Genomic DNA, 13,497 nt, shown 5'->3' with positions numbered 1-13,497 from the left:
ATAGAGCGAGCACTGCCTTGAAGGGCAGGGGTGTCCGTGAGGGGCCTGAGGGGCGAGGTGGCGGAAGTTGCTTAGTCCCTCCCCGAGATGATCCTTCATGCTGGTGGCGCAGCGGGACCAGAAAGATGTCACACAACCCTGGGCTCCAAGAAGAAAAAACTCAAATGGAAAAGAAATGTGCTGCTTTGAGGCATGATGGCATTGCAGGCCAAAGCTATAGTGACCTTGCATCAAGGGGGGGGGGGGTGTAAACAGACATCAGGGATAAAGTTAGGTAGTACCATAAAAAGTAAAACCTACTGTTAAGCCCTGGTCTTGTCTGTGACAACTGGAATTTGTGGTTAGTAGCTACCAAACAGGAAAGTGTTACGTATGTACTTCTCTCTCCAAGGGCACGTAAGTGAGTCCCACTCCTGGCAACCCTGCATTTCACAATCTAACAGGGCCCCAGAGACAAGCCTTTTTCCCTGGGAAGTATGCATAATAGTATGTTCAGCTCTAGTAGTGATAGGGAAGTTGGTCCTCGTACAGGAATAAAGAACAGACCAACCAAAACTTTAAATCTGTTTATTGACACAGAAACACAACACACTTGCCTCCCTGACACCCACCCAATGTAGATCCCCCTTCTTTTCTCTTTAGGACAAGCTGTTTGGTGACAGCAGTAGAAGGCAGGCCATTTCTGCAGTCCAGCCCTACCTGCAGTCCAGGCACTGTTTGGAACCTGTTAGGGAGGCAGTCAGTACTCTGCTTGGCCAGCCAGAGGCATCCAGTCACTAAGAACATTGCCCCACAAACCCCAGGCCCTGAGTCTGCTATTCTTCCTCTCTGCTCTCGCTAGGAAAGAGATCCTGGGGCCTGGGCCCCAGAGGCAAGAACTCTGATGGTAACTTGAGATGTAGTTTGGCTAGTTTCTTAAGGCCCAGGAACCCCTAAAAAGCCCTGGTGTATGTGTGGGGGGTGAATTTTAATGCCCCTATTTCAAATGCACTGGTAACATTAAACAGATTAAGCCAGCTTAACCAAATGCCAGAATAACACTAAGCTGTAAAGAAAGCGAGGTCAGACCTGCTTACACCAGGCCAGACACAAAAATGCCGAGAAGCCCGAGGTGGAGTGTGGAAAACAACCTAAGGACACTGCCCAGAAGCTAAGAAGCCTATACTCAGGAGCCCCTGAATGACAGGAACAAAGAAAGAAAATACCTAAGTTTTAAAAACAAAAAACAAAAAACAAAAAAAAAAAGGAAAAAAAAAAAAAAAAAACAACTGCAAGGAAAGCCGAGCCTGATGGTGATGCCCACCAGCCCTCCAGGCTTTGCCCCTGGACCAGGCAGTCCCTCCCCCTCCAGGCAATGTCCTCCCCTAGGCTAGATGGAGCACATCACAGCGCAGTTTAAAAAGCTTCTAAATGCCAGTTCATAAACATCTTCATTTACTATTGGTGATTACATGTGAATAATATGCTTATACTGTTCTTTATGGAAAACAATTTCAACGAGTCAACTCCGAGAACACAATGGGCAACCCTCAACCTGAGCCCCTCAATGTCCTTCCCTAGACAGCCGGAAACCCTCTCCTCTGTCCCAGGGCTGCCTAACTTTCTCTCTTCCCCCACTGTGGCTCTTGGACAAAGCATCCTCTATGACCATTAGTCCTCATCAGACAAGTTCTGGTCCAGGGGGTAAACCATGAACATCACATCTGGCCGAGAGGGAACACAGGGATGACCTGGACGCACAATCTCAAAGCCCAAGAAGCTGAATGTCTTCAGGAGTGGAGCTGCAGAAAATAAAGCATAGAAGGGGCTCTGATGAGAAGCTCAAATCCGGGGAAGACTGCAACGAGCAAACAAACAAACAAACAAGGCAAGTACGAGGTCCTCAGCCACAACTAGGCTGGTAGAGTGAATGTACATAGCGGACACCCGCTGCATGGGTGTCCAGACTGTTCTGGCTGCTCACCTCTGTCTTCCCGGCCCTTCCTGAAGCAGATGAACACGTAGTTCACTTTCATCTTCTCCTCAGCAAACTCTAGCAGTGCTAGCAATCTGCAGAAACAGAGCTGCTCAGGTCCACTGCCTCCTTCCCAGACCTCCTCCATCCCACCCCCAAAAGGGTCTTCTGAGCTGGAGTGCCAGCAAAATTAAGATAATCTCCAGAGAGAGGCCCCCACTTGAAGACCCCCAACCTAGAGCCCTACAAAGAGAAGATTAAGTCAAAGATCCTGGAGGGGGGGTGTTCTTTCTTCCTATAACTGAGTTCTTCATTTGAAAGTAATACTGTCTTAAAGTAATGCCGATCACAAAGCAGTGTGATGCCATCAAGAGCAGCTCATTTGGTCTTTACACTGACAAGAATGCTCTGAGCTCAGTTTCCTCAAAGTGAGGCCAGCATGGTGGTGCACGCCTTTAATCCCAGCACTCAGGAAGCAGAGGCAGTGGATCTCTGTGAGTTAGAGGGCAGTCTAATCTACACAGTTGCAGGACATGTAGGGCTAAACAGCAAAAGCCTGCCTCAAAAGACAGAATTGGAGTCAATCAGCAGACTGTCTTGGGACTGCTTTTTACACACGGGCTACGCGGAGAACAGTGCCCAGTCTAATGAAATCCCGTTATTCTACCTGTGTATTCCTTGAATTGTACAAATTCCCTGGAATTTGTGTGGAGGCTCAAGTAGAACCTGACATCTGCTGGGAATCTGATTAGCTAAGTGGTGGGTGGCTCGTTAATGTGCTATGCTAACAATCTGCTTCAGTTATAACCAGAGCAGGCCTGATTTACTGGCTAAAAATAACTTAAAACAGAGCATTATCGACTTGGGGAGCCTAAAGCTAAGGGAGAAGGGACAGACTCCGCCATAAAGCTGTTATCCCCGGTAACCATTCTCTTCACTGGCTCCTTACCCTTCTTTGCTCCCATCAGCTAATAATCCATCTGGGATTTCTACAAACAGGCTCTGGCTGGACAGGACTGCATCCCAGGAAGAGACCTTCACCTCGGTGACCTCGTACTGGAAGTGGACGATGTGAGGTTTTCCATCGTTCACGGGGAGGTCCTGGGTTACAGTGAGCTTCTCGTCCTGAGGAGGAGAGTTAGGGCAGGGGACAGAATCTCCACTACTGGCCGCATCCAAGCTCCCTAGACTAAGGGGTGCTGGCATCCCGTGGGCTGTTCTCAGGGTGGCCTCTGTCAGGAGTGTGTCGGAAATGCAGGCCTCCCTGTGAGCTAACTAGCCATTTCTAAGTAGCTGCTGTTGGCATAGCCAGAATGAGATAAGAAAGGGAATCTTTACTAAGAACCAGCCAAATGCTTAGCACTGTGCAAAGTATATTCATGTATTAATATCTTCACTTTAAATATGATAGCAAGACAAGAACAATTTAGTAATTCGCCCAACGCTCCTACAGCTAATAAAGGTAAAGTTGAAATTAAAACCTAGGTCTCCTTAACCTGGGAAAAACATCACAAACAAATGAAGTTCCAACATTGCTGTGCTGGAGACTGAGGCAGGAGGACTATAAATTAAAGGCCAGCCTGGACTACACAAGACTTTTGTGTTGTTGATTGTTTTAGAGAGAGTGTCTTACTATATAGTCCTAGCTGGCCTACGAACCCTAGATATCCACCTGCCTTTGTTCCTGAGTGTTGGAATTAAAGGAATAAACTACTATGTATGGCCTAAGACCTTGCCTTTAAGAATTTTTTTTTTAAAGTAAAAGATAGCACACATGGCCATATACACCTGTAACCCCAGCACTCAGGAGTTAAAGTCAAGCCATTACGAACAGAACTCAGATGCCCTGCTAATTTTCCATTCCCAGCGAAGAAGCTTGAACCAGGAAAAAAATAAACAATACTAATATTCTCCTTCTAGGACTCCAGATAAGGTAGACAGCAGCTTCAACTGAAAAAGTTACCAGTTCCCGTTTCCCCCCAGCCACCTACTTCTGCCCAAGAGAAGACTGAGGAAAAACTGCACCGTTCGAATAGCTGCTCAGTGGGATATAGGAGGCTCCACCCAAGCTGCTCCAAAACCCTCCTTACCTTATAGATTAGAGCTGAGAGAGAAGGATCCCTGCCGCCCCCTCGCCCACCGGGGATCTTCGACAGTGGGTGAGGGGCATCAGGAGCACCACAGAGGCCCTGGAACAATGTGCCTGCAGCACTGGAGCTGGGGACAGTTACTCAAAGGCAAAATACTACTGCAAGAGACAGAGAGGCAGACAGTAAATACCACCACATTTAGCCCACTGCCCGCCCTCTACTTTCACAAGTATTCTAAGGCTACCCCACTGCTTAAGTTTCTTCTTGAGTTTCAAAAAATGCTACTTTGTATCAAGAGCCACAGAGTTCCCGAAGGAACCAGCACTCAGGGAGCAGAGGCAGGCGGTTCTCTGGGTTCCAAGCCAGCCTGGTTTACAAAGGGAGTCCAGGACAGCCAAGGGTACACAGAGAAACCCTGTCTCAAAAAAAAGGTCTCAGAAGACCATAGGAATCCTGCTGGATGTGTGTGACCAGAGCATCACCTATCAAACATCAGCAAGCTCTTGACATGGGGTTTATCCCATCCTCGCTTGAAGTCCCCCAACCAGTCTCTTAACCCCCTTGGCCACCTGCAGAGTAAAATCCCTAAACTCCAAATGAAGTGTCAACCTGGTCTGAGAAGCCCCCCAGCTATTCACTTTACCATCCTCCATCTCAGCAAAGGAGCTGCAATTAAAGAAAAAGACCCAAAATTGCTCTAGGGTTATAAATGAAAATAAATCATGGCGTCTGTCCCTGATCTGCCATCAGATTCTGGGCCTTCCACCGTCTCAGGTTGAGAACTTAGGTAATACTGACACTGTCAAAATAGGCACAAGTAAAGGGCTATCTGTGCTGGGGGTCTGAATAAAACAAAGATCAAGTGGTTTACAACTGTTTAAGAGCTCTCAGGCCCTGGTACATGAGTGCCCTAATTGCCCCCACTTTCTTCAAGACAGGGTTTCTCGGTGTAGCCCTGGCTGTCCTGGAGCTCTCACTATATAGACCAGGCTAGCCTTGAACTCACAGAGCTCCTCCTGCCTCTGCCTCCCGAGTGCTGGGATTACAGGTGTGCACCACCACTGTCCTGCTGGCAGCCACTTTAATCTTCAGGCAGACACAGACAGGTTCCAGATCTGCTCCACTGCCCTCTGTGGTTAAAAATATCTAGCCATCTAACACCAACTAGCCTGTATCAGCTGAGGCAAGGAGTGCAGGCTCACCATGGCTCAGCTCTAGGGTGTCTCTCAAGGGATTCCCCCTGGCAGTCTAGACGCACAGTAAATGTTTGGGAAATGGCGCTCCTTAGGGTGGCATCCACACCTGCAGATGATTCCATACACCCACCTCCTACCTTCTAGAAAGCCTCAGGGAATACTTCTCAACTCTTAGTTTTACCAACAGCTACTGGACAAGGACAGAAGCTGTCTTCTACTTTAGACAGTTATTGTGACTTCCTTCTAAAGTAATAAGGAGCAGAATAACAATGTCCAAAAGTGGCAGAAAGGGGGGGGGGGTGTCAGGAGTTCCCCCATGCAAAGACAAACCCCATCCAAGAGGCGTTCCTTCTTAACCCGTTGTTGATGTTCATCAGGAAGGCTGGGCCACCGGGGAACCTAGCTGACTGGTGGCTAGCTTACAGTGCTCAGCAGATCCTATCCCAAGGACTGGACAAATGCCCTCTGTGACAGTAAGAAGACATCTTGTACAGCAGAACTGCTTGGGTTCACAAAACAACTAGATCACAAAGACCCTTACAATTCTAGAATTCTGCCAGACTTCTACTTGAGAAGGGGGTTATTCCATTTTATATGACTGAACTAACTGAACTTAAACTGTAACATTCCAACCAGTATCCCAACTCTTACCTAATTCACAATTAGAAATGGCAGAAACAAAAGCCCACCCCCAAAAAGGATCACAATACAGTGATGAGAGATGGGTACACGATCCTCTTTGTTTTCCTAGAAATAACCCCTGGGGCCTGCCTCTTTCCTGTACTAGTCTATAATTAGTACAGATTAATTCTGGTTTCCTTATATCTCCATGTAAATGCAACAAGTCCACACCTTGACAACAGATCACTTCCTCCATGCACACAAGATCACCACATACACACTCTGCTGTTCTGTTGCAGAAACCCTGCAGAAGGTGGCATGTGTCCAGGTTGAGTTCCCTAAGAGAAACAACTGAGTATACATGAGATCATGGGTTATCTTCACTGTCCACTATAATGCATTGACTAATTACTCAAAGTGAATAACAGATTGCTTTTAACATACCTGATTGTCATTTCTGAAGGGATGAGGGATGGACACAGCAATTATGGGACATGAAACTGCCCGGGAACAACCTTCTCTTCTGATACTGACTTTAGTGTTCCCAAATCAGCTGCCAGTGTCATTAAGAATGGAATTTAGAAGAATTTGAAAGAATTTAAGCCCAAGAGAATGGGGCGGTTTTTTGTTTGTTTTGTTTTCTGAGACAACAGGTTTCTCTCTATAGTCCTGGCTGTCTTGGAACTCAGATCTGTACACCAGGCTGGCCTCAACTCAGGAGATTGCCTGCCCCTAACGCTTGGGTACTGGGAATAAAGGCCTGCACCACCACCGCCTTCACTGAGAACGTGGCTTCTTACAGGCAAGTCCCTGACACAAAAAATACAAAAGGGTTTCACACTCAGTTTGGTTTTTATTTCAGCTTCCAAAGATTTAGTCACTCCACTAGAGGGCAGAAATGACTCAGTCCCCCACACCAAATATTTCAATTCATTCTAGCAGAAGGAGAGAAGACTCAGTAGGCAGACTTGTCACTAAGCCTGTGACCAGAGTTCATTCCCGATGCCACATGGAAAAATGAACAAGCCTTTGACTTCCAGGCCCTATGAACACGCACACACACAAGAAATGAATGTAATTTTTTAAAAGGCCAGAGACTGAGAAGATGGGTTAAGAAAAGTCAAATGTATTACACTGCACCCAGACGTCCAGCTGACCCAGCTCTGCTGCTGAAAAGAGCAAAGAGACTAACAGGACATGAAGGGGTCAGGTACCCACATTCAAGGCACCTCAAGACATGAGAGCTTAACGTTAGAGCCTCTGTGTGCTCAGATGGTAACGACCTGGAAACACATCTCAGGTCCCATCTGTAGGTCACCTGCTGCTGACAGTTCACGGCACCGGTGAGGACCGAGTGCCTGCCCAGCATTCACAAGACCCTGGGTCTCTGGAAATCTGCTGTCTGAAATGTCCTTAGCAAGCCCAATCTCATATGACGACTAACAGCAGGCAGTGTGTATAGCAAGCATGCACAAGGGAAATGTTAATGCTAAATAAAATTATCAGTTAACGGTCAGATTTGGAGACATTGATGGCATCTACTAATTAAAATAATTAGCCTTTTTTCCTGTGTACGTGTGTTGAAATAGGGTCTCACTGAACTCTTGCTGGCCTTAGACTTACCAAGTACATGAGGATGACCTTGAACTTCTGAGCCTCCTGTCTACCTCTGCCTCCCAAGTGCTGTGATTACAGATGTGCACCACTCCACCAGAGCTACCTGGCAGAGGACTTCCAGAAAAGGCCATGTGTCTGTCTAAGTGAGTCCCAGGTCTCTGGAGGCTGAAGCAAGGGACTGTGTTGAGTTCAGTGCTGGCCCAAGCTACATAGTAATTTAAGGGTGTAAGGCCCTGTCTCGAAACAAACCAAAAAACTTTCAGATGACTTTGTCATTTTCCCTTTTTTTTTATTTTTAGTTTGTTCAAAGCATAACCTAATATAACAAATAATTAGATTCAAACTCTCTGATAGTTCAGTTTCTCACTCCAGTGCAGTGGCCTGCTCCACCCATCAGGTCTGCTCCCTTTCCCACTGCCGGTCAGAGAGGATCAGCTGGCCTTGGCAGTATCAAACGAAGAGACACAAAGATCACGCTCCTGGTATTCTACATTCCTTCCTTCACTTCTGACCCATGCATGTCCTGATTCATACAATATACCCAGGGCACCCTCAATGCAAGAAAAGCTGCTTGTACTCTAGGACTAGGAATATCTCTGATGAGTAATCCTTACATAAAGCAAGACTAGTCCAGAGTTGCAGGCACACTTAGCAAAAAGAATGTAAGAAGGTAGGCAGTGTCAGCCACCTTCACTCTAAGGTGACCACAAAGACTGATTTTCAGCTGTCGGTTCCTCTGTATCTGAGAGAGGCCATGATGGTGCCAGGGACTAGCCACTAAGTCACTTCACCAGGGCTTATATGCGCCAAAGGGAGTCTACTTAATCAGTATGATGGTAAGAAATGACATCACCATTCTGAATCATAGGCCGAAAGCAAATATGGGTTTTGGTTATTTTCTACAAGAAATATCTACCTGATGGCAGCCAGAATATCTGTGCCCCTGATGTTTGCTAAGTACACAACTAACAGTGGGACATCTGCCAGTGCCAGGCACAATCATGTTGCCACTTGTGGCTGCTGGAGACTGCTAAGCAATCACACTGTACCGTACTCAGGATCTTTCTACATTTTAAAGTCTTCAGTGTAGTTTATACTGTTAGCTCTTCACACATCCAGCCTCCCCTCTGAGGGCAGGGTTACATCATTGTTTATATAGTATCAAAGGCCTAGGAAATTTTCCTAAAGCTTCTCTCACACAAGGCGCTGCTGCTGCTGCTGCTGCTGCTGCTGCTGCTGCTGCTGCTTGCAGAAAACTATCTTGCTCACCGACTAAGCCATCACAGTCTACTCTATAACTTCCTTCCTGTTGTTTTTGTTTTGTTTTTCCATTGTTGTAGTTTGCAGATGAAGTCTTGTTGACCATGTAGCCCTGGCTGTAACCAGGCTGGCCTGGAACTTAAAGAGATCTGTCTGTTGCTGCCTCCTGGGAGCTGGGTTTAAAGGCCTGTGCCACCATGCCCAGCCCTATCACTTTCAATGAGCCTCCCAAATCTAACCACTGCACACTGGTTCTTCAAAATGGAATGAATGGCGTTTTCCAGAAATGCTCGTTTGTAACATGCCTCTGCCCTACTCCTTAGTCTCCTTTATCTATATGCACAGCTCTAGGGCTAAATTTGGATTTCTTGGCAGAATGGGGAATTGCTATTATTAGCCCCCATTGCTTTCTAAAGCCCAACCCAATTTAGGGGTGTTTCTGACTACACTAGCTGTCACTCTCTCTTTCCTGCCCCACACTCAACAAGCAAAACTGATGAGAAAGGGGAATTACCAAAACCAAATTATTTGGAAAGAGACAGAAATTCCACTACAGAAAAACTATGCAGGTAGCTCCTGAAGTGCTGGTGGGCCCTTCCTACCCCCCACAAAACACCTGTGGAACCTAATGTGTCTCCCTAAAGCACAATCACACAGACTATGATCTGGCTAACCAAGCCAGTATTCCACATACTGAACAGTTACACAGTACCAAGGAAGCCCTACAGAGAGCCTGTGTCCCCAGCCTGTACAAATCCAGTCAGAGAAAGGTCGCAAAATTTTGATTTCCTCTTCAGTTTAAACCTATTGTTCAAAACACTTAATAAAGGGATCTTGTACTTAACTCTTCTTCACTCCCCCACCATCAGGAATTCTGATACTTTGGAGATAGTAATCTGACTGCTAGAAAGGAAGAGCCTTGTTTTCAAAACACTGCCAGCTCTTCTGCAACTATTTCTTTCAGGAAAGTAGGCCTCCCTCTCCTGAATTTTTCACTGGAGCCAGGGAAGCTGGAAAGCCCATCCCCCACCCAATGAGAACTAAACTCTCAGCCAGCTCCCTAACACTGGGAATTAAAAACACCAACACTGCCGGGGAAGAACATCCGGCTGTTATCAGAACACCCCCCAGCTAAGACTCCAACAGGATTCCTTTCACAAAGTCAAGGGCCAGCAGAAGCGTCTGGGAAGCATACTATGAAAACAAGATTGGCATAAAGCAAAGAAACCAGACACTGTTACACCCCACCCCACCCCCAGGCCAGAGGAGATGAGCCTGATCCAAGGACCAGCTCTTGCCCAGGCCCTGGTATGACTCCTCCCTCCACCTGCCTCACACAGCCAAGCCCCTCAAATTACCAACACACGAAAGCAAGGGCTCTGGAGACAGACAAGCCTGTTTTGCCACTAAGGCAGCTGGAAGGAACCTTCCAAGTTAAGCTAACTCAATCCCCTTCTTTTTACATGTAAGCACGCTGGCTAAGTGGGGCACAATTCAAACCCAAATAGCTCACACTCAGTTCATGAAAGACCTTAGTATTGGTCTCAAATACTCAAATCTCTGGCTCAAACTTCGAAGGACTTTGCACCTAGACCAATCAGTCCAAAGGACTCCTGAGAATGACTGCTGAAATGCTCCACTTCCAAACCCCAGAGTAAATCCCCATCTATGTCACATACTCCAACCCTGCCCTCCATCCTCACACACTGCCTTCCAGACCACAACAGCATCTTTTGCACCCTGCATCATCCAAGGATACCTGCACCTCCTAAGCTATGAAGGACTGGGTTAAAGAAGACGGAATCAAAGAATGGAATGCAATGGGGGGACCTATATGGAAAGTCTCTGAAAGGAAAATGAAAAAGTAGGATGGGACTGTGGGCAAAGAGGGTTTGGTAGATTGGTGATAATGGCTCTAACACAACCCTAACAAACTAGGAAATGAGTGAATGCGTTTCCTATATGGAAAAACGAAATGGGGATATAAAATGGCTAAAAATGGAGCAATAAAGTATGAGGGTAAAGAAGAGGCTTTTTTTTGTTCGGTTGGTTGGTTTTGTTTTTTTTTTGAAAGATGAGGTTTCTTTGTGTATGTGTAACCCTGGCTCTCACAGAACTTGCTCTGTAGACCAGGCTAGTCTTCAACTCAAGACATTACCTGCCTCACAAGTGCTTCCATTAAAGGCATGCACCACCACCACCAGGCCAAGAAATCCCTGAGGATGAAGCCTTTTGTCAGGAGAGGAGGGGCCGACACTGCAGGGATGTGATGGGAAAGGCTAAGGCCTTCTTAGGGTGAGAGTAGTTTTCAACACAGGCTCCACATGAGATTAACTGGAGAGCTCTTAAAATACCCGCCACTAACCAGACTCTACCCTAGGCCATTTGGAGTATCTGTGAAGTGGGAGAACAAATAACTGGCTTTTTTTTTTTTTTTTTTTTTTGATAAGCAGCTAGGTTTAAGATAACTGAAATGTGAGGCAAGCACAGCTGGAGAAAAGACACTACTAAACAAGCAGTGAAAATGGAGCCCAAGCTCCAAGAGGAACCATGAGTGGCAGGGTCCTGTATGAACAGCATCAAGAAAGGTGGCTCTGTAAGAAGTTGTGTCTGGTTTTGGAGGGACTGTGGTACAGTTTAAGGAATGGATCTGCTTGCGCAAGGTCAGAGGCCATAAAAGTCCAAAGTGAGGACAAAGGATCTGGTATGGGATTCAATGGGCTTCAAAGAAGTTTTGGAAGGTTCAGCAATGAGCCCTGCAGGGGAAGTAAGTGTAAGGAATCACATCTGAATTACTAATGGAAGCAAGTGGTGTTACAAATCCTGAGGAGTCAGAAAACTATGGAATAGTTTCGAGAAAAGCATCTGTCTGGGGCAGAAATATGAAACAACTGGGGAAGTGGAAACAAGCAGAGGAACGGAACTAGAGGGATGAGTTTTGCCTCCTTTGGCTGAAAGTTAAGAAACTCGGCCCAGGCCATGGTGGCCCATGCCTTTAATCATAGACGCAGGAGAATCTGAGTTCAAGGCCAGCCTGGTCTACAGCCAAGGCTACACACAGAGAAACCCTGTCTGGAAAAATAAATAGATTTGATTTATATATATGCCAGGTGGTGGTGGTGGTGGTGGTGGTACAGACTTTTAATCCTAGCATTTGGGAGGCAGAGGTAGGCAATCTCTGTGAATTTGAGGCCAGCCTGGTCTACAGAGTGAGTTCCAGGGCAGTCAGGGATACACAGAGAAACCTTGTTTTGAAAAACCAAAAAAAAAAAAAAAAAAAGAAAGAAAGAAAAGAAAGTTAAGAAACCCACACCATTTCAAAAGGATGTGCGGCCTCTTCAAATCCTGGGGGAAACTGGGATTGGGTCTTGAGATAGGTAACTTCCAAAGGCCCAGTGTCTTGCTCTGAAGGCCCTGGAGCAAAATTTAAAAGGGGGTAACACTTAAGGATCGTCCCAGGAAAGGGGGCAGACTAAGTTGGTGATGTAATGATTTTAAAGATGGGGGATTAAGATGAGATGAGTTCCAACTGAGACTTTGTAGTGTGTAAAGGGTAGGAGTATGTAGAGTGTTGGCGACATCATTGGGAAAACAGGATGGAGGCAGAAATGGAGTCCATAGTGTTAATAAAAGGAATGAGGTTCCCAGACAGGAAAATGGGGACTAATTGGAGAAGGACGGGGAAGGAGGAAAGTGGGACCAAGGGGTGACTGGGCATCCAAAGAAAGGTGAGAAGAGGGGTAAAGGGATCGGCGGGAGCTTGCCTTGGGGGAGAGGCGGGCAGGGCTGAGAGAGGAGCCTGGCTGGGGTGCAGTTTTCACGAGAGAACGGGTTTAACGCTAGTAAGTGACTTGTGGAGGAGTAATAAAGATTTAGAGAAGGTAAGAAGCAATTGGGGCAATCTGTGGAAGAAAGCCCAGTATGGGGAACTGGGAACCGTTCCGCTGGGCTCAAGAAAAGGGGCGACTGACTGAAAAGCTAGGTCCAGGTCTGGGGGGCTTTGGGCCAGGAGGAAGCCCGGATGAGGGGGATGGGCCGGGCTGGAGGAAGGGGGCTAAAGGACGGAAGGAGGCCCACTCTCAGGGCTAGAACTAGGGGCAGCAGGGGTGGCGAAGGGGGCCAGTGGGAGCGGATGGAGCTCCCTGGGGGCGGGGGCTAGTTGCTGGAGTGGGGAGGAAGGAGGCCTCTGGAGCTGCGGAGGGAGGATGGGGGCGGGGAGCCTGCGCCGGGCCGTTACCTGTCCTGGGTGTTTATCATCCTCGGTGGCTCTGCTCAGGGTGGGAGGAGGCGGCGCGGGGAGTGGATAGGTGGACGAGTGGGTGGGTGTGGGGTCGCGCGCGCGGGCCGGTCTCTGCGGGCTAAGTCCCTGTCAGGCCGCGGGCCGAGAGCCCTCCTCTTGCTTCAGCGAGCGCCTGCCTCCAACTGACCCTCCCCGGCCGCCGCCGCGCAACCGCCCCGCCCCCGAGTGCCTCATCTGCATAGCCCCACCCCAGCGCCGCTTGGTGTCCTGGGAAACTGGGGCCCACAACAAAGGGCAAAGCGACGCCCCGCCTAGGCGCAGGCGTACCAGGGGCAGGCTTTCGTCTTGGGGAGAGGGGCGGGAGCCATGGTGGAAGGTGGAAGGGAGTCTGGAAGCCAGGGGCTCAGGTTTGACCGTGGCCGGTCTTCATGTTTGTTTGTTTGTTTGTTTGTTTGTTTTCTGATACACACAAGCTAGCCTCAAACTCACTGGAGGATGACCTTGAGGCCCTGATTCTCC

At 47.7% G+C, this 13,497-nt stretch overlaps 1 protein-coding gene across 1 annotated transcript; it reads right to left on the bottom strand.

The window, feature by feature from the left end:
• Window positions 1–552: 552 nt before the first annotated feature.
• Oaz2 (ornithine decarboxylase antizyme 2) lies at window positions 553–13,169 on the bottom strand. Its single transcript, XM_055597613.1, is given in 6 exon segments — window positions 553–1,781; window positions 1,964–2,049; window positions 2,904–3,079; window positions 4,045–4,125; window positions 4,127–4,202; window positions 12,976–13,169. Coding segments are annotated over 6 exon segments (570 nt in total). The 5' UTR covers window positions 12,996–13,169; the 3' UTR covers window positions 553–1,650.
• Window positions 13,170–13,497: the final 328 nt, after the last annotated feature.

This window comes from Psammomys obesus, unplaced genomic scaffold, assembly GCF_907164565.1.
Source record: "Psammomys obesus unplaced genomic scaffold, mPsaObe1.curated_primary_1811, whole genome shotgun sequence".
Classification (NCBI taxonomy): Eukaryota; Metazoa; Chordata; class Mammalia; order Rodentia; family Muridae; genus Psammomys; species Psammomys obesus.
Note: the sequence above shows the minus strand (reverse complement) of the source record. Positions and strands in the feature narration are given on the sequence as shown.